We start from the raw sequence: 27828 nt of genomic DNA, 5'->3' as shown, positions 1-27828 counted from the left end.
TGACCTAATCTAAGAAGGGATATGACCTTGAGTGAAGCAACTGTCTTTAGCTGAAGCAATTGTAAAAGCCTGACAGTTGAGGGTCATCTGCTGGCAGCACTCACAGCAGCTAGGGAAATAAATCCTTTATTCTTGAAAGGGGACCTCGCAGTAGATACAAAGACCTAGGAGAAAAATGAGTAAATGTGAACTGTCAATTCAAACAGAGCAGCCAATAAGCATATGATAAAACACAACCTCATTCATAAAATAAATAAAATTAAAACATCAGCAAAATGCTTTCATTCCTGTACTGGGGGAAAAATGTAGTAAGCCTGATAATACCAAAGGGTTAATTTGTGCCAGCATGTGGGGAAATAAAAACTTTTACACATTGTCCTGGATGTGTTAATTAGTGTAACCATTTGGAGAGCAGTTTGATAATACGTAATTGATAATGTAAATATCCTTGTACCCAGAAATTCCCCTTCTAGGTGTCTGGGCTAGAGGAAAATCTCACACATGTGCTACAAAGGGACATGTAAAGGAAGCATGTTCATTGCAGCATTATTGTTAATAATGGAACAACTGTAAATAACCTAACTGTCCCTCACAAGGAGAATGGATAAGTAAATTGTGGCTTAACAAATGAACTAGTATCAACATGGACACCCAAAAGTATAGTGTTGAAGGAAAAAAACTGCCAAAGGATATACATAGTATAAACTCAGAGGTATAAATATTGAAAGCACACATATATAATTTACGTATTGTTTATGGATGCATACATATGGAACAAAAGTATAAAACATACAGCTTTAGCCGAATCCATAACAGGTACAAAAGCGCATTAGGCAATATATTGACACCTATTTAATCTGGATAGTCAGTAATGGTACTTACTATATCTTTTCTGCATTTTTTATAGTTAAACATGACAAGAAATTTTTAAAGGTTTAGAACGTATACTTTTTTTCTGAGTTTTATCACTTGTGCTAAGAGAATGAATATACAGGTTTAGAAAATGGCTCAGCTCGTGCTTATGTCAAATGTGATTTACTGAGAATTCCACGTGTGTCTGAAGTCTCTGGTTTCTTCAAAATAGGACGCTGCTCCCACGGAGTCCTTACTGAACTGGCAAGACTACGAGGGTCGGACACCTCTTCACTTTGCGGTCGCTGATGGGAATGTGACAGTGGTTGATGTCTTGACCTCATATGAAAGCTGCAATATAACGTCTTACGACAACTTATTTCGAACCCCACTTCACTGGGCAGCTTTGCTAGGTGAGCTGTCAGTCAAAGGATCAACGGTAGGAGGAACTGCAATGAGTACCAGAAACTTTCCATGGCTTCCCTTCACCTCAGCTTCCACCTCCGTTTAATTAATTTAAGGGTTTTTCGCGGGCACACGCACGCATGCGCATCTGCACGTGTGCACTTGCACATGCGCACAACGGGAGGAGCAGAGACCATCTCCAGCAGTCTCTGCCTGTCAGCGCAGAGCCCACGCTGGGCTCGAATCCTTGAACCCTGAAATCATGACCTGAGCTGAAATCAAGAGTTGCGTGTTTAACTGACTGAGCCACCCAGGTGCCCTTAATTTAATTTTTAGTTGATATGTGGCATCTTCTATCCCTCTGTTGTATGCTTAAATTTTAGTAATATAAATGTATTCTCTGTTATAGATCAGTTTTAATTTCAACATCGTATCTTAACATGTTTTTATTTTAAGAGTAATGTACATTCATTGACAAATGTAAATATAAAATAATCTTCACATTCAATGCTTGTGTATTTGGGGAGGAGGGCTTTAATTTTATGTTTGTGCCAATACTATGATATGTGATTTTTTTTTCTTCATATTTTCCTGATATGCCTTTTACTTAACCTTTTTGGAGATCACTTTGTTAGATGAGAGAGTGCAAAAATGTGTCTGTGTCTGGCTTTGGAGGGCGTGTAACCTGAGAGTCTTTCTCTTTCAGTGAAGGAGTTTTACCCATTCATAGTCACTATTATAAGATATATAATTTGGTCTTTTTTCTGCTATTCTGTTCTTTGAGTATTATTGATGTTTTGGGGTTTTTTTTTCCCCCTGCCTTTTGGTATCTAGATTAGGTTTGTTGTTATTTGGTTTTGAATTGCCTAGTGTTTTAGGAGAGTTTTAGGTTCTATTAGTGTTTACTTTTAAATTTATCGAAAACTTTTTAAAACATAAGTCAAGAGTTAAAAGCAAAACTGCATCTATTGATTTCCACCGAATTTAAAATGAGGAGTTTAGTACGCCTTTACTTATCGCTTTTTTAGTAGTTGTTAACATGATCTGAAGTTTTCCCCAGTTATTATTGCAGGCTTCGTTTTTAAATTACACGTTGTGTCTTTTCAGAATACTTTTTGCATTTGCATTCCGTCTTATTATCAGATTTATGATTATTATTTAGATTTCACTTCAGTGTGCAGTTTCATCCCTCTCTCTTTGTCTGGTGCGTTCTGGGAGGACTTCACAAATTCGTCTCCAGGTCACTAAAGTGACTTTTTGTTCCCTAGTTCTGTTTTCTTTCTGACTCTCATAGATTGTATTTTAGGCTGTATTTTGATTCCCTTCCCACATCCCAGTTTCTTTGTATCTCAGCTTTTTTCCTTTTCGCCTCCTTCCATCACCTTTGCGTTTCAGATTATTTCCTTCTTAGGATATTCTGTTTCATTCCATTGAGGACATCTCTTTGCCCAAGTCAAGGATGCCAAACAGTTTCCTGAGCTTTTCCTCTGGACCCTTCTCTAGATCATGTTCTGAGGTATGCGTTTCGTCTCCTGATGGTGTTCCTAGTTCCCTGTCCTATAGTGTATTTTCATACTGCCTTTACAGAATTTTTCTCCTTATCTTTCAAACAAGATGACATGCCTCAGTAGTCTGCCTGTGATCTCACTTTGCCCACCTCAGAGAACTCCATCTGCGTCATACCTGGGAGCAGGTCTGTGAGCACAACTCCCACCCACATTCCCCTTTTCTGCCTGCTTTTCTCCTGCGGTGTGTCCATGTTCTTCTGCTGCCCGGGTCCCCAGAACACGGAAGCAATAGAATGCATGATATTCAGGCCTCCCAAATATGCCGCTACCATGTTTGTTCATTCTTTGATCCTTTCTACAGCTCTTCACTTGCGGAAACCACATCCCCCAGAATGCGCTGCGGAGTATTTTCTCTGCCACCACCTCATCATTCCTGCCACACGTTTTCTGGGATTTGAAATCACCACCTACTGTGAAAAAAGTGGAGGTGGGAGGGTAGAGCGGACTGATAGGAGGCCTCAGAGGTTACAAGAGGCTCTATTATACTTTGTCCTCCCGAAAAGCTGTGCAGTTCTGATCAGCTGTACAGTGGGACCTGGATACTAGGGACCCTGATGGCTGACAGGGGCTGGCTTCCCTCCTGTTTTTAATGGACAGTTTTATAAAACAGAGCGAGGGAATGCAGTGGGCTGATACCTAATATACTCTTTCTCAATCTAGCAATTGTAATTCATATCCTTTCCTTTCTGATTGAATCATTAAGATTTCAGTGTTGTAAGTGTTCGCCTTTGTTCTACGTGATCATAGTATTTTAGTGAGAAGTTAGAAGAAGCTATGCTGGGGGCCACTATTCAGAAAACTTTCCTTAAAATAGATTATAAATTAACTAGTCCTTTTACGTGATAACTGCCTTGTGTCTACTTTCAGGCCATGCACAGATTGTCCATCTCCTTTTAGAAAGAAATAAATCTGGAACCATCCCATCCGACAGCCAAGGAGCAACACCCTTGCACTATGCAGCTCAGAGTAACTTTGCCGTAAGTAAAATGTGACAGTTATCTTTTTGTGTAATTACATGTTTATTTTGACATAATTACAAATTCCAGTTATCTTTTTGCGTAATTACATGTTTATTTTGACATAATTACAAATTCATATGCAGTCATAAGAAATAAAACAGCCAGATCCCATGTACCCTTCAGCCACATTTACCCCAATGGTAACAGCTTACAAAAGTATGAAACAGTATCATAAACAGGAAATTGACATTCCTACAATCCACTCACCTTATTCACATTTCAGTTTTACACGTACTAGTGTTTGTGTTTGTGTAGCAATTATATTTTAACAATTGCTCAGACTGTTAACTCTGACTGTAAAGCAAGGGATAGTTGTAAGTCATGTGAAATTTTAACACAGTTTTTATATTAACTGTTCAGTGTAACATTTTGTTCTATGTAAGTATGTTTCATCTTCTCGTTAATTTTATGGCACTAAGGTTTTATATGCATTTAGTGTTCAAGTATTTTCTTTGTGTGGCAAGGCCTTAGAACTGGTCTAACCTTGGCTGGGATCCTGACTCTGCCATCGGCTGGCTGTATGACCTGGAACAAGTTTCTTAGCTTCCTAAGCCTTAGTTTCTTCACATGTAAAATGAGGATAATTATACCTTTCCTCTCAGGATTGTTGTAAGAATCAGAGAAAATTTGTGCCCAGTGCCTAGTGTAGTTCTTGGTACAGAGCAGGGACTCAAGAAATGCAATGCATTCCTTCTATTGCTAGTGCTAATAATTTTGTGTATTATATAGCTGAGAAAGCAAAAATGTGAATTATTTCTAAAGGTATTGAATATTTTTAATAATTCTTCCCTTGCCACCCTTTACAGTTTTACAAAGCACTTTTGCATCCTTTATGTCCCTCAGTCCAGCCAGTAACATAGCAGCTAGGTTGTTTCAGCTTCCTGAGTAAGTGGCCTCCAAGAACTAGAGACTTATCCAAAAAGGCACATGTCAAAGCAGTCAGAGTTTATTTTACTGTATTCTGCATGGGTGTGTGTAGTGGAAACTTTGGTTACATTCAATTATAAGAATGTGGGCATCTGAGTGGCTCAGTCACTTAAGTGTCCAACTCCTGATTTCGGCTCAGGTCATGATCTCACAGTTGGTGGGTTCGAGCCCCACATTAGGCTCTGCACTGATGGTGCAGAACCTACTTCGGATTCTCTCTCCCTCTCTCTCTGCCCCTCCCCTGCTTTCTCTCTCTCTCTCTCTCTCTCTCTCTCTCTCTCTCTCTCTCTTTCTCTCTCTCAAAATAAATAAACAAACTTAAAAACGTTATAAGAGGGGCGCCTGGGTGGCGCAGTCGGTTAAGCGTCCGACTTCAGCCAGGTCACGATCTCGCGGTCCGTGAGTTCGAGCCCCGCGTCAGGCTCTGGGCTGATGGCTCAGAGCCTGGAGCCTGCTTCCGATTCTGTGTCTCCCTCTCTCTCTGCCCCTCCCCCATTCATGCTCTGTCTCTCTCTGTCCCAAAAAAAAAACAAAAAAAAAACGTTATAAGAATGCCATCATCAGCATAGTGTAATCCCATCTTCCTGACCTTCCCAAATGCACCACTGAATAAATTTAATGCTCAGATTCCTAAAATATCTTATTTTCCCATTGTTCTTTGTCTCTGGTACCTAGAGCAACTATAGCTATGGTCTCTCCTTCCTGGCATTTCTATAAATGTATCACCTAGACTTTTGGCAAACCATTATCTTCTATTGTCTCCCATTATTCTATTGTCTCAGAAAAAGACAAAGTATATTTTGAAGAGGAGCTCTTTCTTGTTACAGATAGATAAGAAATTCATTGGCCCAGCCTATTAAACCTATGGAAATCAGAACTCGATTCATATTTCAACACAAGCCTGTGAGAGGACGTGGTATCCCTAACTTAAAGAGGAAGAAACCAAGGTTTCAAGAGATTAAATGACTTGCCCAAGATCTTGAACCCACATCTTAGACTCCAAATTTAACATGTGCACAGATACCAGCAATTAAGTGATTAAGCTACTGGGAATAAGGAAGAATGGCAGAACATTATGGGTGTTTATCCAAAGAAATACTTGCTCTGGATAATCTGCCAATTACGGAGATGATTTTTTAATAATTATGCAAATCTTCTAAGCTCAGTTTCAAGCCCCTTCATCTCCTTGGACTCTGTTAACCCACAGGAGGCTATAAGTCCCTTTTTAGAAAATAATAACAAAAATCCACAAACCTCTGTGAACATTCATCATTACGAAAACATACTCAACAAGGAAATGTTTACAAATTAGTAAAAGAAAACAGACCAAAAAATTACCATGTTTTAAAATCCATTTGTTTATTCCAATCTTGTGTGTACTAAGCATACACAGTAGATCCTAAGAGCACTCCACTCTAACACCTCAGTAGCTCAATGAGTTTTAACACTAGGAAGTGGTGTATACAGTGGCGTACGGTGTATACAGTGGAAAGGGTGCTGTGATTTAGCTCTGGACTCCACTCCTATATCTACCACCTTTGTATGACCTTGAACCTAAATTTCTTCATCTGGGAATGAAGGGCTGCCCTTGAATTTCATCTTGCTTTAGAATATTGAGCATCAACACTTAGACACTTTTGGCCAGCTCACAACCTTCAGAATTTTTTTTTTTTCCTGAAACTATTTTACTTCCATTCAAGCTAAAGTTTCTATGATCTCCCTAAATGTGTGTAAGCATCTGAGGCTTAAGGAAAGAGGCAATTTAGAAAGCTGTGAATATTAACCCCCATTAAAATTGTCAGGCCCTGTTAGGATTATTGCAGGTCCTAATTTTAGTGTGATTCCATAGAGGAAGGACCTGGAATATAGGACTTGATAAATAAATATCTGTTTAAATGAACTGAACACTGCATTTGTCAGTAGTTACACATCATTATTCAGTAAGTGCATTAAATATTTTTTTAATTATAGTGGCAAAACACACAACAAGAGAATGTATGAGGCATGGCTGAGTATACAGGTCTCTGCATGTAAAATGTCCAAGAAAAACCTATGTTTTAATGTTGGTCATGACACTGAATATTTGAGTGTTTTAATTTTTTTTTTAACATTTGTTCATTTTTTGAGAGACAGTGAGACAGAGCATGAGTGGAGGAGGAACAGAGAGAGAGAGGAAGACACAGAATCCAAAGCAGGCTCCAGGCTCTGAGCTGGAGCACAGAGCCCAACGCGGGGCTCGAACGCACGAACTGTGAGATCATGACCTGAGCTGAAGTCAGACGCTTAACTGACTGAGCCACCCAGGCACCCCATGAGTCTTTTAACCATCACTTCATCTCTCAAAGAGTGACCTATAAAGTTTTCAAACTTGATTGTGGATGTTCATCCTCAATTATGAGGATGTTGAATGAGGGAGTTAGGTTGTGTGTTTGAAATGCATGGAAACTAAAACTAATATATAAAGAAAGAGGATTGTTACTTTCAATGGAAATTGTACTTTCATTATTCATAAAAAAGATAATTTCATTTGATTCGAAAGCAGGGAAAAAATACTTCACATCTTAGAGGAAGTCACATATAACACTGGCTTTATTACCATAGAAAATGCTACCCTCTTGTCTCAATTTTTTTTAATCAAGTTTTCTTACAGGAAACAGTTAAAGTATTTTTAAAACATCCTTCAGTGAAAGATGATTCAGACCTGGAAGGAAGAACATCCTTTATGTGGGCTGCTGGAAAAGGCAGTGATGATGTCCTTAGGACTATGCTGAGTTTAAAATCTGACATTGATATTAACATGGCAGACAAATACGGAGGTACAGGTAAGAAGTGGGAGACTTGTTCCATTTGCTTTCTTTAGGGTTCCAAAGTGTATAGGTGCCCTACAAGTTGTACAGTAATGCCTGAAATCATTGTTCCTAATCTAATATTGTTTGACTTCCATTGGCACATTTTAAGTTTGGGTTACCAGGATATCACTCCAAACGCTTTATTTCCTCCAAGTTTGATGGCTCAAATTAGCCTGTGTTTCTACCAGGTGAATGGTGGCATTTGGTTTAAAAGCCTGGTTGCCCCTTAAACATGATTATGAGAACTCTTCATGTCGTTTATCTTGGTATAAAAAAATAAATAAATAAACCTGTACTTAAACTATGCATATTTAGTAGTTATCGATCATACTTCAAAAATACAGGATTATATTTTAAGGAATGCACATATCTATGTATGTCTCATTTAATGTGCTCTTTTCTCAGATTTGAAGAGCATCACCTCCTCCCAAATCTCCCATTTTAGAGATAACCCCCACATGACTCTTGAAGCTTCAGAGCTTCACGTTAGATTTGCATCCAAAGCTTTCAGTAGATCCTTCTTTCGCTCTCTTTTTCTAAGAAGAGGCCCCTTTAACTGTGTGTTGGCTAATAAGAGAGGTATGAATTTTTTTAGCTTTCGTTGTCAACTTGGAAGTCTCTACCTTGGGTACTATATCGTAATTACAAGTCAGAAAAAGAAAGAAAATCGCACATTAGCACAACACAGACCAGAATAAAAACTCAGCTACAAGCTTCTCAGTGTTTTCTTACTTGTGGAAACACAGTAGAGCTGTTTGCATCCACCAGAACTGCTGATGTGGCATTTGGTGGGGAGGCAGGGTTATACCTAACAATCTCCCTCTCTATCCCTATGCCACCACCCCTTCTAAACTGTTTTTTAAAGAGTTTTAGGTAATACCAATTTTAATAAAGACTTGAACTGTCAAGAGTATTTCTTTATCAGCGCTTCACAGTAGACCTTAAGCTTCTTCTTTTTTTACTTTTTAACTTGTTTTATTTTTTATTTTTTTAAATTTCCATCCAAATGAGTTAGCATCTAGTGCAACAATGATTTCAGGAATAGATTCCTTAGTGCCCCTGACCCATTTAGCCCCTCCCCCCTCCCACAGCCCCTCCCGTAACCCTCAGTTTGTTCTCCATATTTATGAGTCTCTTGACCTTAAGCTTCTTAAAGAAGGGTATATTGCAGACATGATATGTGGGACATTGAGTTTATAAATGGTCTGAACGTTTCATTTTTTGTCAGACTCCCATTAGTATGCAGGCTTTCACTCCATTACTAGCTTTGCTTTTAGTTTAACTTTGTCGTGTATTTTAATAAAGTATGGGCAAGGATACTTCCATCCTTTTGACCAAAGGTGTCTTTCTGATGTGCCCCATGGTTGGAGTTCAGACATAACTTCTTCTCAGATTCGTCAGTTCCCTGGCTCTTTCTCTTAAGGGGATTCTATTATATGTCAGACATGCCTTCCTGCCATTTCTCTTCTACGAGAGTGAGTTTGTCTCCATCATCCCTCTACAGGGTTGTTTTTGCTTCCCATGAAAGAAGAGTTCTCATCAACAGCCACATACAGACATTATTTGGATCTTCACTCAAACTGAAAAAAAATATATAAAACCATCAGGAAAATATGGGCATTATCTGTGTATTCAATATGGCGGAATTTTTGCTAATGTTTTTTAGATATGATAACGGGACTCTCCTGTCTTTGACATGCCAGGGCCGGGGCTCTGCAGACCACATTTTCCCCTTTGCCAGCAGGTGCCCTGCTAGAATCCACCCATAGGGGGCAGTAGAGAGAAACTGGAAGCTAGAAGAATGGGATTACACCTTCCTGTTTGCTTACTATTCTTGTTTTGGTTTCCTGTTCCTGTCAGCCAGCATCACCCTAGTCAGTCTTCTTCAACACAGCAGTGATAGTTTGTTCCAGTGGTGATGGTTAATTTCTTGCAATTTCTCCAACACTCACAGTACCAGCCCCAGAGCACCAACACCAGTCAAGCAGAGCCCTGCTCAGAGGTCTGAGTTTCCACTCCACAGGGCTCCTCTTCTAGGCTTTTAGGTTTTAACAATTCCATCTTCTTCTTTATGTTCCCCTAGTCCTAGAATTGCTGGCTGTCTTCTGCATTTACTACCTCTGTGATACCTCAGTGTTTCCTTTTTGCTTTTTCAATTCTTCAATCCATAGCTAACACATGTGCTCACAAGCCGGGGGGTGGGGGGGGGCGGGGGCGCAGAGAGAGGGAGAGAGAGAATCCCAAGCAGGCTAGGCATTGTAAGTGCAGAGCCGGAAGCAGGTCTCAACCTCACAAACCGTGAGATCATAATCTGAGCCAAAATCGAGTCCAGTGCTCAGCCAAGTGAGCCACCCAAGTGTCCCTAAATTATATTTTAAATCTTTCTGCTTCTCTTCATCTCCACTCCTGCCACCCTAGCTCAAGCCACCATCATTTTTTACTGAGTCTTCTTCAATAGTGTTAGCTGGTCTCTCTGCTTTCATTCTAACCTACTACAGTGCCTTCTCTTCAGAGCAGCTAGAGCAATCTGATTAAAGCACAAGTCAAATACTGTCACTCACCTATGTAACGTCCGTCAGTGTCTTCATCACTGGGCCCTATGTGGCCACTTATACCTGGCCTTCTCTACCTTTCCGACTTACTTGCCTTTATTCGTTGTGCTGCAGCTTCCTAGCTTTCCTTAAACACATAGATTCACTCCTGCCCTTGGACCAACTGTTCTCTTTGTCCAAACTCCTCCCTCTCGAGATCTCTACATTGCTCCCTCTTTCTTTATGATTCAGGTCTCAACTTCAATATCAGCTCCTTAGCAAGGCTTTCCATCACCATCCATTAAAGTGGTCTCCTAGTCACTCTGCATATCAAGGTACCTTTTAATACTCCCATTATACCATCTGTCACCATCTGACACTTTCTTGCTTATCCATTCCATTTTTATTTTGCTTCTCCTACTAGAACGTAACCTTATGTATTTTGTTCTCTGCTGAATTCCCACCCTTACGTTAATACCCAGCCCGTAGCAGGTTCTCAGCAAATGCCTGGGAATCTGTGTTTTTATAGGCATCCTAGGTTTGGTCCATGGATCACTCCTTATGAAAGAAACATTGTTCTAGGCATTATAGAGCCATGATACTTAGGAAGAACTGGCCCAGACCTCTAGGCACTTATGCTGGCAAACTCAGAACTTAAGCAGTGGTGTATTTAAATAGAATTTAAAGAGTAATCCAAAGAGTAATGACATAAGTCAAGTGCTAGAACGAAGTAACATAGGCACAGGTCAGTATAACATGAAACTCATATATAGTCAAAATGACTCTTTCAAATCCCATTTGAAGGCAGACCCCATTCCTTCTCAGGTGTTTTCTCCAATGTTGAAACAAGTTGCTGCTTCTTAAATTGGGCCCTGAGGAAATCAATGGCTTGCGTTTGGAGCCATGTTGTATGAAAAATGCACTGAATACAGTGGGATGCACATACCCTCTGTACCACATGGGTATGCAGACCGATGGCAGGAATAGCACGGCTAAGCCACTGAAGGGCTGGTAGATTGACACCTCCCATCACACCAACCCTCAGGGGCAGATGTTTATTAGGGGGTTGGTGGGCAGAATTGCCTGCCTCGTTTAAATCATTTCTCTTTTGTCATGTTTTTGTTCCCTTCCCCTCTAAGAGGGAGGAAAAGATAATAAAGTAGTAACTGAGGAAAGGAAAGCATTTCAGAGCAACAGGATGGAAAGGAAGAAACCATGAGATGAGAAAGATAGACAGGAAGGGGGGAAATGTGAGTAGTACATATGAATAGAAAGGAAGATTCAAATCTGTAGAAGTGAACAATAGAGAATCCTTAAGGTTAAATTGCATTTAGCCAAAATGAAGACATCAGAAGAGGAAAAGATACACAGAATAAGAAAAAGGTGACGTTGTTATCAAAGAGTTCTTTGCTTTCTTTTGCTCCCTTTCCAGCATTACATGCCGCGGCCCTTTCTGGCCACGTCAGCACCGTGAAGTTATTGTTGGAAAATAACGCTCAAGTAGATGCCACTGATGTCATGAAGCACACTCCACTTTTCCGAGCCTGTGAGATGGGACACAAAGATGTGATCCAGACACTTATTAAAGGTTAGTTATTGAGAGTGCTCCTACTAAGTCTCTCTCAGAAGGTAGGAATTGTTGCATTAGCTGAAACAGCTTACAGGCAGAGGGCCACCCGGGTGGACAGATGGAGGGAGGAGTGCCCACACGTACGCATACATGCATGCATGCACACATGCATGCGCCCCTACACACACACACACACACACACACACACACACACACATACACATACACAGGCGCGCACGCACGCATGCACACACAAGCATCCGGAAACCTGAGGGCCACTCCTAGTTCCACCTGTTGGTAGTTGTGTGATTTTGGAAAAACCACTTCACCTGCCTGATCCTCAGTTTGATTTCGTGTAAACGGAAAATGACTCCTACCCTGACCAACTTACAGGCTTGTTGTAAAAATCCAAAGCAGATAGTATACAATGCTAAGAGCAAAGCGTTTAAGGGACTGCTGTTTTCAGACTCCTTTTTGATTAGTGCTCTCTATGTTCAACATTTTACTGATATTTTTGCTTTTTCAGGTGGAGCAAGGGTAGATCTAGTGGATCAAGATGGACACTCTCTCCTACATTGGGCAGCACTGGGAGGAAATGCTGATGTTTGCCAGATCTTGATAGAAAATAAGATCAATCCAAATGTGCAAGATTACGCGGGAAGAACCCCTCTGCAGTGCGCTGCCTATGGCGGCTACATCAACTGCATGGCAGTGCTCATGGAAAACAATGCAGACCCTAACATTCAAGACAAAGAGGTAGAAATTCTAAGTCTTTTCTGTATTGTTTGCTCCAAGGTGTTTATTTATTCTTCATTAACTAAAATAAAGTAAAACAACATTTTACCAAGTAAAGAGATCACTTATAAATTTATGTGTTAATTAAAAATGAGTCTTATTTTTCCCTGTTTTCCTTCTAGTTCTTGTCTCCATAGCCATATATAATTTAACAAAGTCATAATACAGAATGGGAATAATTTCATAACTTCTTAAAATAAACATACATGGTATATGTGTATGTATGTGTATACATACATATATGATACTTCATAAACCACATTTTTGTTTTGTTCACTTAAAATTATCACCAGCGTTTTCTCCTTTGGTATATAATTTTCCACATAATCATAGATGCTGAATATTCCAAAGTTCTAAGAGCTTTATGTTTCATAACTCATTCAATTCTCACAGCAACTTTCTTTTTTTTTTTCAATATATGAAGTTTACTGTCAAATTGGTTTCCATACAACACCCAGTGCTCATCCCAAAAGGTGCCCTCCTCAATACCCATCACCCACCCTCCCCTCCCTCCCACCCCCCATCAACCCTCAGTTTGTTCTCAGTTTTTAAGAGTCTCTTATGCTTTGGCTCTCTTTCACAGCAACTTTCTAAAGGAGTTGCTATTATTATTCCCATTTGCAGGGTAGAAAATCGAAGCTCATAGAGCTTAAATAATTACCCTAAGGTGACAACAGGGCCAGGGTTGTTGTGGAGAGTCAGGATCCAAACTATGTTTGTAACCCCAATTTTAAAATTAAATAAGTAACTTCCTGTTGCTGGATAGTTTTTCGTGATAGTATAAATCACATTTCATTAATCATCAAAGTGCATTTAACTTTTTTTTAATTGTATCCTTAGAATAATTTCCCCTAAGTGAGATTATTTATTATTGGTATATGAATATGATTCAGCTCTTATATATTACTGCCAAACTGCTTTCTAACCCATGTGGGTTAATATCCACTTCCCTAGCCATATAGGATTGTATTGACTTCTCTCAGTCTTGCCACTATGGACTTTTTTTGCTAGTTTAATTGCATTAAGTCTTCAAAAATACTGGCATATTATGTTTTTCCAAGCCAGAAAATATAATTTCTATTAATTCACTCAATATATATTTATCAGGATTGTTCCTATATGTGAAAGTGACATAATGAAAAATATGTAAAAAATGGTTCTTGTACCTATGTTATTAGAAATGCATCTTTTGCAATCTGTAGTATCTTCTACATTTTTTTTTGACAAGTTGCTGGTTTCTTACATAAGTAGTATACCAAGCTACTTTCTAGTGTTTTTAGGTCTTATGTACTGTTTTGGATTATGTGCATATACAGCCATAGCATCTGTGAATAGCATGCCTTATTGAACTGTGACCTCCAATACAATGTTGAATAGAATTGGTGATAGCACCCATAATTCATTCTGGCTTCTCAAGGGGAAAGCTTTAACTATTTCACCATTGAATACGGTGTTTGCTATAGGTTTCCTTGTATTTCTAGTTGCCAAGAATTGGGGTTTTTTATTCACAATTAGCCATTTAATTTTTGTTAGATACTATTTCTGCATCTTTCAACATCTGTTTTTTACCTCTTTGCTGTTTACATGGTGAATTAAAAGGAGTTAGGAAGTAGTTCCTCTTATTCTCCTAAAGAATTTGTGTAATACTGGTATTACTTCCTTTTAAATGTTCAGAAAAATTCCCTGGTGAAGCCATCTTATCTAGAGGTATTCTTTGTGTAAAAGGTGTTAATAACTGACTCAGCATCACTAATAAATACAAGACTATTCAGATTTCTAATTATTTTCTTTTCAGCCACGGTAAGTTGCATTTTTTGAGAAATTGATCCATTTTATTAAAAATATCAAATGTTTTGCATAAGGTTGGTCACATATTCTCTTACCTTTTTTATGACTATAGGACCTATAGTAATTTCCTCTTATTCATTTCATATATTGGTAATGTGTGTTGTCTCTTTTGTTTTTAAAAAAAATTTTCCATCTTATTCATCTTTTCAAAGGACTTACTGTCTTTGTTAATTTTCCATATTTGAAGTTATTTACTATATCATTGGTGTTTACTCTTATCTTTATTATTTCCTACCATCTACTTTCCTCAGGTTTGATGTACTATTTTTTCAAAGATTCTTTTGGTGAAAGTTTAAATCATTGATTTTTTTTTTAGTATTCACTTCCCATATATGTATTTACGCATGATTCTTATTCTAAGCCTGCGTTAGCTTTATCCTGAAAGTTTGGATAAGTTGTACCATCACTGGGGCACCTAGGTGGCTCAGTCAATTGAGCATCCAACTCTTGATTTTTGGCTTAGATCATGATCGCAGTGTGGGATTGAGTCCTGCGTCCGGCTCCACTCTGAGCATGGACCCTGCTTCGGATTCTCTCTCTCTCTCTCTCTCTCTCTCTCTCTCTCTCTCTCTCTCACACACACACACACACACACACACACACACACACACAAAGTTGCACCATCACTATAATTGGGTTCAAACATTTTCTAATTTCTATTTTGATTATTGTTTGGCCCATAGATCATTTAGAAGCATATTGTTTAATATCTAGGCAGTTTGGCATTTTCTCATTATCTTTCGATTATTGATTATGTTGGTTTCCTCCTGGCTGCTAAAAAAAAATTATCACAAACTTAGTGGCTTAGAACAGTGCAAATGTATTATCTTACTGTTCTGGATGTCAGAAGTCCAAAATGGGTCTCATGGGGCTTAAAAATCAAAGTGTGGGCAAGATTGCATTCCTTTTGAAGCCTCTAGGAAAGAATCTGTTTCCTTAATTTTTCCAGCTTCTAGATGCTGCCCTCCTTCGTTGGCTTGTGGCCCCCTTCCTCCATCCTCGAAGCTAGCAATGACTAGCTGAGTCACCCTCACACTGCATCACTCTGACACTCACCCCCCCATCTCCCTCCTTCAGTTACAAGGACCCATGTGATTACATTGGGCCTGCTCAGATCATCCAGGATAATCTCCCCATCTCAAGTTCAGCTGATTAGCAACCTTAATTCCATCTACAACCTCAATTCCCCCTCTCCAATATCATAACATAGTTACAGATTCCAGAGATTAGGATGTAGACATCTTTGCAAAAGCATGCATTTATTCTGTCTACCACACTGATTTGTAACTTCAGTTCTACTGTGGTCAGAAAGCAATCAGAATAACACAATTATTTTATTTTATTTTATTTTATTTTATTTTACTTTACTTTACTTTACTTTACTTTACTTTATTTCAGAATTATTTTAATCCTTCAAAGTCCTTTGAGGCTTTCTTTGTGGCCCAGCCTATGATCGATTTTGGTAACCGTTCTATGTACACTTGAAAAGAATACTAATTGTGTCATAGTTGGATGCAATGTTATATATCACTTAGATCAAAGTTTTTTACTGTATTGTTCAGGTCTTCTATATCTTTGCTGCTCTTTTATTTATTTGTTCTATGAACTATTACAAAGGATGGGTTAAAAATCTCTCACCGTGATTATGGATTTGACCATCTCCCCTTTTAATTTTGTCACTTTTTGTTCTGTATATTTAATAGCTGTGGCATACAGATTTAGGGTTGTGATATCTTCCTCTTTGACTTCTTTAAAACTATGAAATATCCCCCTTGTATCTCTGGCAATGCTTCATGCCTTCTTTATTTTTCATGGTATTAAATTTTTTTTTAAGAATACAGGTCATTTATTTTGTAGAATCTCGCTCAATTGGAGTTTGCCTTATGATTCCTCATAATTAGACTTAAGTTTTACATTTTTGGTTAGAATATTATACAAGTGATATTGAATCCTTCTCGGGGTATCACCTCTAGAAACATATCGTTCCTTTTAACATAGTATTAATTTTGATCACTTGGTTAAGATACCATCCATTTTCTCCACTGTGTATTTAATATTTTCCCTTTTCATAATTAAGTATGTGTCCAAAAATACCTACTCCAGATACATCTGATTTTTGTTTATGCTTATAGGGAAGAACAGCTTTGCACTGGTCCTGTAACAACGGATATCTTGATGCCATTAAATTACTGTTAGACTTTGCTGCTTTTCCTAATCAGATGGAAAATAATGAAGAAAGGTAAGCTGTTGATGAAAAGAATGTATTGTTCAACTCACATCCTTTCTGCTATATGAAAAAATCTCTATATAAAAAAATATATTAAAATTTATATAAAAAAATTTAGATACTAGTTCAGAAGTAATAAGTATACTCATAAAGAAACACCACACTACAGTAAGAAATCCTAAACCTAAAGAAAAGTGTTGATTTAGAATCATGGGATTTTAAAATTATTCAGAACTTTAGATATTACTTCTGGCAAGCTCACATTCTACAGATGAGGACACTTAGGTTCTTGTGGCTTGTAGCTGGCATAAAGTCAGGGGAGTCCTGACTGACTAGACCTAGGAATTTGGTCAGGACAGTAGAATATGTCTTATGTTCAAGAAATTTCTCCTGATAAAGAGGTTATTATCAGTTAGTGGACAGAGGTGCCATCATGTGGCATGAAAAATAAGGAGAGGGTGAAAGGATTGAATAATGTAAGATTCACAGAGTTAGGCTGGAGTTATGCCCCAGGGCCCAGGCCCAATAAAAAGGAGCAGACACATGGGGCGCCTGGGTGGCGCAGTCGGTTAAGCGTCCGACTTCAGCCAGGTCACGATCTCGCGGTCCGGGAGTTCGAGCCCCACGTCGGCTCTGGGCTGATGGCTCAGAACCTGGAGCCTGTTTCCGATTCTGTCTCTCCCTCTCTCTCTGCCCCTCCCCCGTTCATGCTCTGTCTCTCTCTGTCCCAAAAATAAATAAACGTTGAAAAAAAAATTAAAAAAAAAAAAAAAGGAGCAGACACAGTGTGAAGTCTAAGCAGGAGACAGTGTTGGCCATCTTGGATCTGGGAAGATTCTGAACATGTGACTTCCACACCTGAGCTCTGCCTGGCCAGGTCTGTGTTTTGGAACCATTCATTGTTCACGGATGCTATAACTGCAGTGCTTCCTACCATGACACCAGCCCCACCCCCATAACCACTGCCAGTTCTGTGGGAGATTTTGTGGAGAAGGAGGGACTTTTTCTAGGCCACCTGTTTGTGTCAGGAAAACTGCTCCTCCTTTCTGGGGTGAACCCCTTCATCCCTCCCACTACTTTCAGAACCCCTCCCCATTAAAGATAGCCTCCACCTATTATTTTCCAATTTATTTCTTTTCTGAAGTTTGTCTTCTCTGCCTATAAAGCCCTCCTGCTCTCGGGGTGCCTGCACTGCTCCGTTTACCCTTACTCACAGTTCCCGCCTTTGCTGTCTGCCTTCTAGCCTCACATTTATGCTGAAACAGTGTCTGAGTGGTCTCTGACAGACTCCTCATTGAGAAATCATATGTTGGTCCCCCTGTCTACTCTCATTGGCCTTTCTGCATCGCCTGGTTCTGCTGACCCCTCTTCTTTACCTTTACTGAGACTATCTTCTCCAAGCTTCTGTGACAGTTTAGTTTCCTGATTCTCTTGCAATTGTGTCTGCTCCTTCTCCATTTATTTTGGCTCCTTTTCCATTTTTTTATTTTTTAAATGTAAACATTCCTCAAGGGTTAGATCTTTCCTCTCAGCGCATCTCCACAGAGGCTTCAGTAATCACCTGGGTGCCGGTGAGTTCTAAATCTGTCTTTTAGACTCAGTGTCTCTCCTTGGTTCACACTGTCATTTCCTTTTTATTACCAGCACCATTGTCTAAATCCTGCCCTCTTTGACTCATTCCCGGGACTATCGCAATGCCTCCTTGCTGTTCTGCACCCTTTGAAATTTCCCTCCTGCAGTTCATTTGCTTCCCAAGTAGCCTCCCTAAATCATATTTCTAATATAATTGTTAGTCACGTCATTCCTCCATTCAAATGCAGTCCCATCTAAGAAGATTGTTCTGATCCCCGAGGCAGGTGTTCCAAACAAAGCTCTCCCCTACACTGTGGGTTTGTATAGCACTTAGCACACTTCACTTTATCTGATAATTTTATGTAATCCTTTTTCCGTGTTAGCAGAGAACTCCTGAAGAGAATCGTCATCTCTGTGTTGCTCGCAGTACTTTTCAGGAAGTAAGTGCTCAGTAAATAACTGTTGCATTGTTGAGTTGATGCTTTCAGGCTCCCATTAGCTTCCCCTGCCTCACACCTGCATTAGAAATTTCTGGAATTCTTTAGGGCACCCGGGTGGCTCAGTTGGTTAAGCATCCAACTCTTGGTTTTGGCTCAGGTCATGATCTCGCGGCTTCGTGGATTCAAGCCTCACATCAGGCTCTGCGCTAGCAGTGTGGAGCCTGCTTGAGATTCTCTCTCCCTCTCTCTCTGCCCCGTCCCCTACTTGTGCTGTCTCAGTCTCTCTCAAAATAAATGAACTTTAAAAAAAAAAAAAGAAAGAAAGAAACTCTGGAATTCTTCGAGTACATACAGTATTAGGTAAATCAGACTAGTACGTCTTACTTTGGAAGGGGTTGTATAAAGAACTCACTGTCTCTATTATAGTCAAATGACAACTGCAAAACCAAGAAGACTCGAAGATTTAGGGGTTTGGACATTGAAGGAAGCTGGAAAGCCAAGCAGAATCCTCAAGGCTGAGGTTTCGACATGAAAGCAGATATGTGAGAGAGAAGATTTCGCTCTTAGAAATCCCATAAAGGCAAAAGGGAAAGGTTAAGAATCCTAAGGAATTTGTGGTGATTTATTAGGTCTATTAGAAAGGATTTATTCTATAACAGTATTTACTGCCTGACTGCTGTTTTCTTAGGAAACAGTAAAAACATTTGTTGTTGTAATTCAGTTCCCATTTTTAGGGGAAGACTTAAATTTCAGGCCTAAGTAAGAGTATGAATTAAGGTGCTTACTGCCTCCTAGAGTAAACATATGTTAATTACAGACCAAAAGACCGAGGGAAAAAATCCTCCTAACTGTACTTGCCAATCTTTAGATGAAAAGAGACAGTGGCAATATCCCAGTCTCCTTTAATGTTTCATCAGCAGTGCACCTTGACGTGCAAATGTCAGAACCCGGCTCTGCCTTTGATGTTTATTGACATTCCAGTTTAGGCCTTCCACTCATCCCATCAGACCATTCCTGCACAGGCAAGGCCAATTGTATCTTGTCTCTTGGCTTTATCTACATTGTTTCTTGACTGGTTACCATCAACGTGGTGCTAATTTTTACTTCTCATGCACTGACACCAAGCACTTGATGTGCACTGTATAGACATAATTTTTGCCAACTACCGCTGGCTTTCAGTCAATAACTATCTGACAGCCACCCTCCGGCATCGATGGGAATATTCACAGCACTTGAGTGTTTCTAAATTGAATTTGGGGTGAAGAAAGATTCAATAGTAGTAATTTGCAATATGGTCAGTGCCCAAACACTAGGCATAGACTTCGGTCTTAAAATATTTCTGGATGTTTGGACTGTGTTTCCATGAATCAAATATTGACCAAGAATCCTAATTTGAATAAGCCAATTATAAAGAAGGCATTTTTTTAGAAAATTGGGGAAATCTGTGTTTGGAGTGGGTACTAGATTTTGCTAAGGAATTCCTGTTAATTTTGCTGAATACTGTAATGACGTTGTGCTCGTGTCCACATTATTTATGGATCAATACCGCAGTGCAGAATGATTAAATAATAGAAGGTCTAGGATTTGCTTTAAAACACTTCAGCAAAAATAATAAGAAAGGAGTTGGAGGAAGCAAATGTGGCAGAAATCTTGCTAATTGTTAAATTTGGGTAATGAGCATATAAATGGTTATTGTGCTATTTTTATGCTTGAAGTTTCTCATAATAAAAACACAGTTTTTCATGATAAAGATATTTAAAATACAATTTTCCGTCCACAAGTGGCCTGAGAGATACAGCAAAGGCAGAGGTTGGGCCTTACTTTCACCCACCAGATTTTGATAATCCTGCTTGTATACTGTGTGAAAAAGACACTCCTATTAGTAATTCTAGAAAAGATGATCAAACCTACTAAATGCATACGTAATTTGCACGTTGATTTGAGAAGCAGCTTCATTCTGTACGAGGATTATATTCCAGGACTGATAGATGTGCTGTGGAAGGATTACTGAACAGGGAGTCCTACAGTCTCAGTTCAGGTCTGGGTTCTGCAGGGAACTAGTTACATAACCTTCAGCAAGTTGCTTAAACTTTCTGAATCTATTTACTCATTTATGAAATGAAGCTGTTAAGCCAAAAGACCTCCAAAATTCAGTTTAGCTCTACTGTCATAGAGTTCTGTGACTCTGATAATTTTTTCCATTGGGAGAGAGTACGGTCATGAAAGATATTTTAGAATACATAGTGATTACACTTATCTTGATCACTTCATCACTGTATTGTGCACCTGAAACTGAGTCAGTACGGTATGTTAACTATACTAGAATTAAAATTTTTTAAAATAATAAAATTTTTAAATAGAATATACAGTGAAAAATTTTATGGGGCGCCTGGGTGGCGCAGTCGGTTAAGCGTCCAACTTCAGCCAGGTCACGATCTCGCGGTCCGTGAGTTCGAGCCCCGCGTCAGGCTCTGGGCTGATGGCTCAGAGCCTGGAGCCTGTTTCCGATTCTGTGTCTCCCTCTCTCTCTGCCCCTCCCTCGTTCATGCTCTGTCTCTCTCTGTCCCAAAAATAAATAAACGTTGAAAAAAAAATTTTTTTTTTTAAATTTTTAAGTTCTTCTGAATTTACAAGACGCTACCTACTTATAGATAATGTTTTTAAAGTTCATGTTGGCACCTCTACCATAGGGCCTTCTGGTCCCTGAACAGAGAAGACAGATCAAGATGTCCTAAAAATGAGAGTTTCTTAATTCTAACATACAGACTTCCTTCTGAATTCAGTTTCCTTATAGAAGTGACCAAACCACCCTTTGCTTATACTGAAAAATCTCCTCCATTGACGTCTGACTATGACTGTCAGGTGAATTTTGAAGAGAGAAAATCTCTATAATCACTGGATGATTTTCTGTGTCTAATCATGCATCCATATAATCATCAGTTTTTCCACCTCATAAATCAGCTGATCATTTCTTCGTAACACCTCTGATTGTGTTGGATTAGTAACAGTCTCCCAGAGAGGAATCAGATCAGTAGCAGTCGTTAGGTAGCCATAACTCCTAGCTTGGGTCCTGTGGGAACAATATCGATGACATGTGACCATGGTATCACAAACCCTGATGCAGTGCATTTCCTATAATAATAACGACAACAGCTGACATTTATTAATTGCTTCTTTTATGCCAGGCACAGTGTTATCTTCTTTGGTTTGTCATTTCATTTATTCTTCATGCCAAATCTGTAGTGAGGAGAGGTAAGTTGGTTAAGAAGTGACAGTCAGCATTACCATTGTTGGAAGGTAGAGTTGGGATTTTATTTTACTTCAATTTTTGTATTTTTTGTATTATTTTAATACTTAAAATATGTGTCATTATTAAAAAGTAATCATTTAAAAAACATACCTGCCGAGATAATAACACTGATTAATTCTAAGGGGGGGGGGGGGAATATAGATGACTGTTATTTTCTTCTGTGTATTTATCCAATTATTTTATATTTCCAGAAATAGAAAGGATATATTTTAAGAAAGGAATTTGCCCAAAATTATACATCTAGAAAGTAGCCAGTTGAGATTCAAATATATAGCTATATGACAATAAAACCCATCTTTTCTAAATAATATATTTATCAAAAAGGTATGCACAGTGTACAGAATTTAAAAGGTATAAAAAGGCATAAAAGGGGCACCTGGGTGGCTCAGTTGGTTAAGCATCCAACTCTTGATTTCGGCTCAGGTCATGATCCCATGGTCTGTGGGTTCGATCCCCGTGTTGGGCTCTGTGCTGACAGCTCAGAGCCTGGAACCTGTTCCAGATTCTGTGTCTCCCTCTCTCTCTACCCCTCCCCACTCACACTCTGTCTCTCTCTCTCTCTCTCAAAAATAAATAAACATTAAAAATAAATAAATAAAAGGCATAAAAAAGCATTCAGTTAAAACTAAATGTCCCTCCTACCCCTGCCTCTGAGACAACCAGTTTCCTCCCCAGAGATGTCGCTGTCAACCAGTTTCTTGGTAAACTTCTAGAGATATATTTTACATCAATAAGAATACAGGGATATGTTCTCTTTTTTTATTCAAAAGGAGCATGCCATAATACTGTTCTGTTGCTTAATTGTTTTTCTTTTTCTTCATTTAACAAGACATCCTGGACATTGTTCCTTATTTTATTCATATGCCACAGTAATGGCTGCATTATAGAAATGACTTCGTTACACAAATGGCCTGTACTTTATGTAAGCAGTATTCTGTTGATGGATCCTGAGGTTGTTTCCATTCTTTAACTATTTCAAACTGTGCCTCTATGAATATCCTTACATAGAAAGCATCACACACACACACACACACGCACGCACGCACGCACGCACGCACGAGAGCAGGTCTCTGGGATATATGCCTGCAAGTGAAATGCCAGAGGACAGATGTGGGAAAAATTTTGATAGATACTGCCCAATTGGTCTTTCTGAAGATTAAAGTAGTACATAGGGAGCCTGTCTTTGCATCCTTACCAGCACAGTGTGTTATTAAACTTTCTAATCTTTGCTAACCTGCTCATTGGTTAGCTAACCTAACTCTCCTTGTTAGTCTTAATTTATATTTCTCTTAAATGAGTGAAGCTGCACATATTTTTATATATTTAGGAGCCATCAGTGTTTCCTGTTCTGAGGACTCTCTTTTATCTTTGATTTTGGTGTTTTTTGCCCTGCAAAATTTTGTTATTTTTATGTAGTTGGATTTGTCAATCTTCTCTTACAGTTTTGAGTTTTGTGCTATTTTTATTAGAAAAGACCTTCCCACTCTAATTTTTAAAAAAGTCTTCCCTTGTTTCTTCTAGTACTTCCACAGTTTCTTTTTCTATATTTAGGTCTTTGCTTCATCCAGAACTCATTTTCATGTAAAATCTGATATAAGAATCTTCCTTTTTTTTTTCCAGATGGCTATGCAGCTGTCCCAAAACTACTTAATAAATGCTTTCTGATTTAAAGGGCCATCCTCTTCATATACTAAATCTGTCCATTTGGAGATGTATTTTTTATTTCACAAGCATTAACTATCAGTAGTCCCAGGCTTAAACTTATGAGTCCCACAGGAAATTATCTGCAGTACTTTTTCAGATAGGAGCAGGGTATTATTTGGCACATGGGGAAGAAGAAAAGTGATCATGTGTTCCTATAGCCCCCGGTTTGTGAGCCAGCAAGCAAGACCCAGGAACCATCATGGTCAGTGACACAAAGCACCTGACCCCAGCTCCTGCCTTGTTTTGTCCCCTCAGAAAAAAAAGGAACAGCCCTGGAGTACACAAGATAGCCTTGCCTGAGGAAGAGTCCACATGTCAGAATGAAGTTTCCTTTGCTGCATAATATTGGCAGCTGAACTGTACCTCAGGTTACATGCCAACACTTACAAAATACCTTCCTTCTTCAGGTACACTCCCCTTGACTATGCCTTGCTTGGTGAGCGCCATGAAGTGATCCAGTTCATGTTGGAGCACGGCGCCCTGTCCATCGCAGCCATACAAGACATCGCTGCCTTCAAAATCCAGGCGGTCTACAAAGGGTACAAGGTCAGAAAAGCTTTTCGAGATCGGAAAAATCTCCTCATGAAGCACGAACAGTTGAGAAAAGATGCTGCTGCCAAGTAAGTGAGAGCTGTGGACATTATGTTCTCACAGCCCAGAATCAGGGTGGAAGGGGGCACGGGGCAGGGGGGGTGGGGAGAAGGGGGGCAGTGGCCAGGAAGAGGAATCCAAAGAGGATCAGAAAGAAATAATTTTGATCCCTGTCCCCATGTCACACCCCACCCCCTTTTGCCCACCAGGCCTGCGGGGCACTGAGGCTACAGGAAAGGACCAAGGCCCAGTCTCTACTTGGTGGCTGGCTGTTCGTCTAGGTTAGCCCCTCTGGTTCGAACCCAGGGACAAACCACTGCCACAGCCACGATGGCAAGGAGTGGGGGGCAGGAGCTTACCTACAGGAAGCTACATAGAGATAACTGCTCCTCCTCCTTCCTTTCCTGCCTTTCCACAGGAAACCAACACCAGTATCTAACCTACTTCATGAGAAACGTCTAGTTTTGATTTGATTAAAGCAACCAAGTTGTGTGAATAACTTGCCCTCCCCACCTATTCCTTATCAAATCTGTACTAACTCATGTGATGTGTTCACGAAATATTGACCGGGTTCTTACTGTACATACAAAACTCTTGGCTAGAGCCTTTAGAGAAAATAGTGATTTTGCCTCAAGGACCTCACACTATTTTTATAGACTATGTAAAATAGTCATGTGTGCCTATTACATACACAGTGTGATTATTTTACCAAAAGTGATTGATTTTAGATTATGCCTTGGTTTACGTTTTCTTGGATGCCTTTGTTGGGGTGCTTTATTTAGCAGGGGACTATTGCATCAGGAGGTATAGGTCCCCAAACCTCTGATGCAGAAGATAACAGGCAGAATCTTAACTTCCTGGCTGGATCGTGAATGTTTCTAAATCTTGAATCCTTCCATTTCTTGCCCACAAGGGGGAAGCAGGTGTGTAATAAATAATAATTTGAAATAATAATAAAAGGCAGGATAAGCCATTTTAGTGAGAAGTTAAATGCCACTGTGAACTGGGATGCTAACCACAATGGTGGCCCTTGGTAGATGAGATTGACAGGAAGACATCATTTTCTGTGACTGAAGCTACCGCAGTGGTGGCATCCTAGGAAATACTATCTTGCACGGTTCTCTTTATGAGGTTCTCTTCTCTTCGCTTTTGCCAAAGAATCCAGTTTAACCTGAGGCCTCTCCACGTGCCTCTTCTTCTATCCTTATTAGGAAATTTCCTTGCATGAGAATGACAACTGTTAAGTAGGTATTACTTAATACACATGGCAAATTATCCTGAGTTGTAAGTTAAATATTCTCTGTAAGGGATGGAATGCTATATTTCCTTCCATCTGATGTTTCCATAAACTCAGGTTTTTATGGGTGAGAATCTGTTTTCAGAATCTGAAGTCACACCTACCTGAATATGTTGGTGGGACTGTACAAAGGCAACGACTTTGTATATCCTCCCCACCCTGCACACCCCCCCCACCAAAAAAATTTAAAAAAGAAAAAGGAGTGCATTAGTCCAAACACATTCTGCTTCATTAGCATAGAGAGGGGGCCCTGGAGTCCCCAGACTCCCTTTCCAGCAGAATAGAGGGGTTGTAGGGTAACACAGCATCTGTCCTCTGAGCCTCAGTTTTTTCATCTATGAAACATGACAAACTAGACCAGCTGACTTGTAGGCACTCTCCAGTTCTGTGGAACCTCCGCCCCAGTCTTCTCTGTTAATGATCTCAGCCTCTTCCTTCTCTCCTTTGCCTGCAGTGCTGCCTAGTGGCCGTATACCCCGGGGGCCAAGAGTTTGGACAGGCACTGCTGAGTCAGCATACAGCCGAGAACCAAGAATCCATTTGTCAGAAGATCTCCTATAGAGAGGAAGGGCTTTCACTTCAGGACATGCATGAATAGAGCCTTAGAATATTTTTTTTTCCTAACCAGGCCTTTTGTGACTCCAAGTCCTGAGGGTTTGAAAAGGTAGGGGGATTAAGGGACCATCTAGCCCAACCCCCCCTTCGTTGTTATCCTGGTTGGTTTCACGGCTATGGACAATGGGTCCTCTTTGTTCTTAGTTCTTAGTTTCTGAAGTTCATTTAAAAAACTTTTTTATTACTTTTTTTGAGAGAGAGAGAGGGAGAGCAAATGGGGGAGGGGCGGAGGGAAAGAGAGAATCTTAAGCAGGCTCCACGCTCAGCACCGAGCCTGACGTAGGGCTCAATCTCATGCCCCTGGGATCATGACCTGACCTGAAATCAAGAGTCATATGCTCAACCAGCTAAGCCCCCCAGCACCCCTGAAGGTCATTTTTAAAAACCTGTTATGTGGGAGCTGTGCTTACTGATGTAATATCTGAAATGGCCCAAACTGGGAACGGTAACCTCTTTCCTTTTTCTCAGTCACAATCTTTCCTCTATTAGGTGTCATTATTGGAAGTAAACAAATTTCTTACAGTCTAACCATCACCTCATATGGTGCTTGTGGGCATAAGGACTCCAAGAGAAATATTTAAAGGGAGAAGAAACTGATTTCATTTGTTTTAATTTTATTTCTCAAAAGTTATTTCTTAAGATCTGAGTCAGTGTTTAACTTTGGATGTGGTTTGGGCTTTAGGGAACAAAAATCAGAATGCTGACTTCAGTCCTCGCTGCTACCGCCTCGCTGGCCAAGGTGACCCAGGCACGTGGCACCGCCTCGGTCTACCTTTCCCAGCATAGCACATCGGGATGGCACAGATCACCATCCTTAAAGCAACGATGTGAAAAGAACTTATTAAACTTCAAATGACTTCTCATTTACTGATAGAGAAATTGGGAGAGAGCAAAGTTTTAGTCATGCTTTCCAAGGCATGTCTTTCAGAAAATACTATTTAAGAAATACCTATAATCCACTTAAAAGCACTTTATAACTCACACTGCACCACCTATGTTGTTGCCAAAAGGAACATTGCTATAATTTACCTGCCATAGCACACAGTTGAATGCACACTAGACAAGACTGTATTTATGTTGATCACTCTTGTCCCCGGAAGCTTCCATTTTGCTGGGTTTTTATTTCACTCTCTAATCCCAGTTCTCTTCTATCTCTCCATCTCTTCCTTCTCACAGCTTTTTAATTATACCATCTCCACACTGAGGTCAGTTCTGCAGACTCGCTCCTTAGACTTCTACTCATGCTATACATTTTTTCCATTGGAAAGTTGTCTACTCATGAAACCTCAGTGACTTCATCTCTGTAGATAGCCCATTAATCTGTCTCACATCCTGACCTCCTGGAACTCTGATTCCACATCATCAGTTGCCTAGTGGGCATTTCCACTTTGCTGTCCTTTTGTGACTTGCCAACACTTTCCATTTTTGTGTCTTGTTGTCACTGTCACTTCAGACTCACTGTGAAACCTACACCTCATCAGCACAGCCTTTCTTCTCGCCTCCTGATTTCCCTGCTAGTGATGCTACCATTGATTCTGTTAATTCCTCTTGAAATGTCCTCTTGCCTCCATTCTCATGTCCCACCATGCTACATGGGCCATTGTTCTTGAACACCATCCATGGTCCCACATAAGACCCTTCATCATTCTGCTTCCGCTTCTATCTCCAAGTCCCATTTCTCTCCATGACTGCCTCCCTCTCACACCCT

The 27828-nt window shown here is 39.8% G+C and overlaps 1 protein-coding gene across 9 annotated transcripts in view; it reads left to right on the top strand.

Moving 5' to 3' along the window:
* The window catches only part of INVS (inversin), a 154882-nt gene that overhangs the window by 86489 nt on the left and 40565 nt on the right, over positions 1 to 27828 (top strand). For 8 of the 9 annotated variants that reach the window (XR_008291073.1, XM_015068971.3, XM_015068964.3 and 5 more), the window contains 7 exons: positions 1085 to 1265; positions 3693 to 3802; positions 7422 to 7593; positions 11584 to 11739; positions 12248 to 12477; positions 16497 to 16603; positions 24025 to 24237. Coding sequence is in view for 8 of the 9 variants with exons in the window: in XM_015068971.3 (XP_014924457.1) it covers positions 1085 to 1265; positions 3693 to 3802; positions 7422 to 7593; positions 11584 to 11739; positions 12248 to 12477; positions 16497 to 16603; positions 24025 to 24237 (1169 nt within the window). In the remaining variant the exon portion in view is untranslated. The other variant, XM_053204877.1, reaches the window with a different exon arrangement.

This window comes from Acinonyx jubatus, chromosome D4 (genome assembly GCF_027475565.1).
Source record: "Acinonyx jubatus isolate Ajub_Pintada_27869175 chromosome D4, VMU_Ajub_asm_v1.0, whole genome shotgun sequence".
Taxonomy (NCBI): Eukaryota; Metazoa; Chordata; class Mammalia; order Carnivora; family Felidae; genus Acinonyx; species Acinonyx jubatus.
The sequence above is the reverse complement of the archived record's forward strand: the minus strand, read 5'-3'. Positions and strand labels throughout refer to the sequence as shown.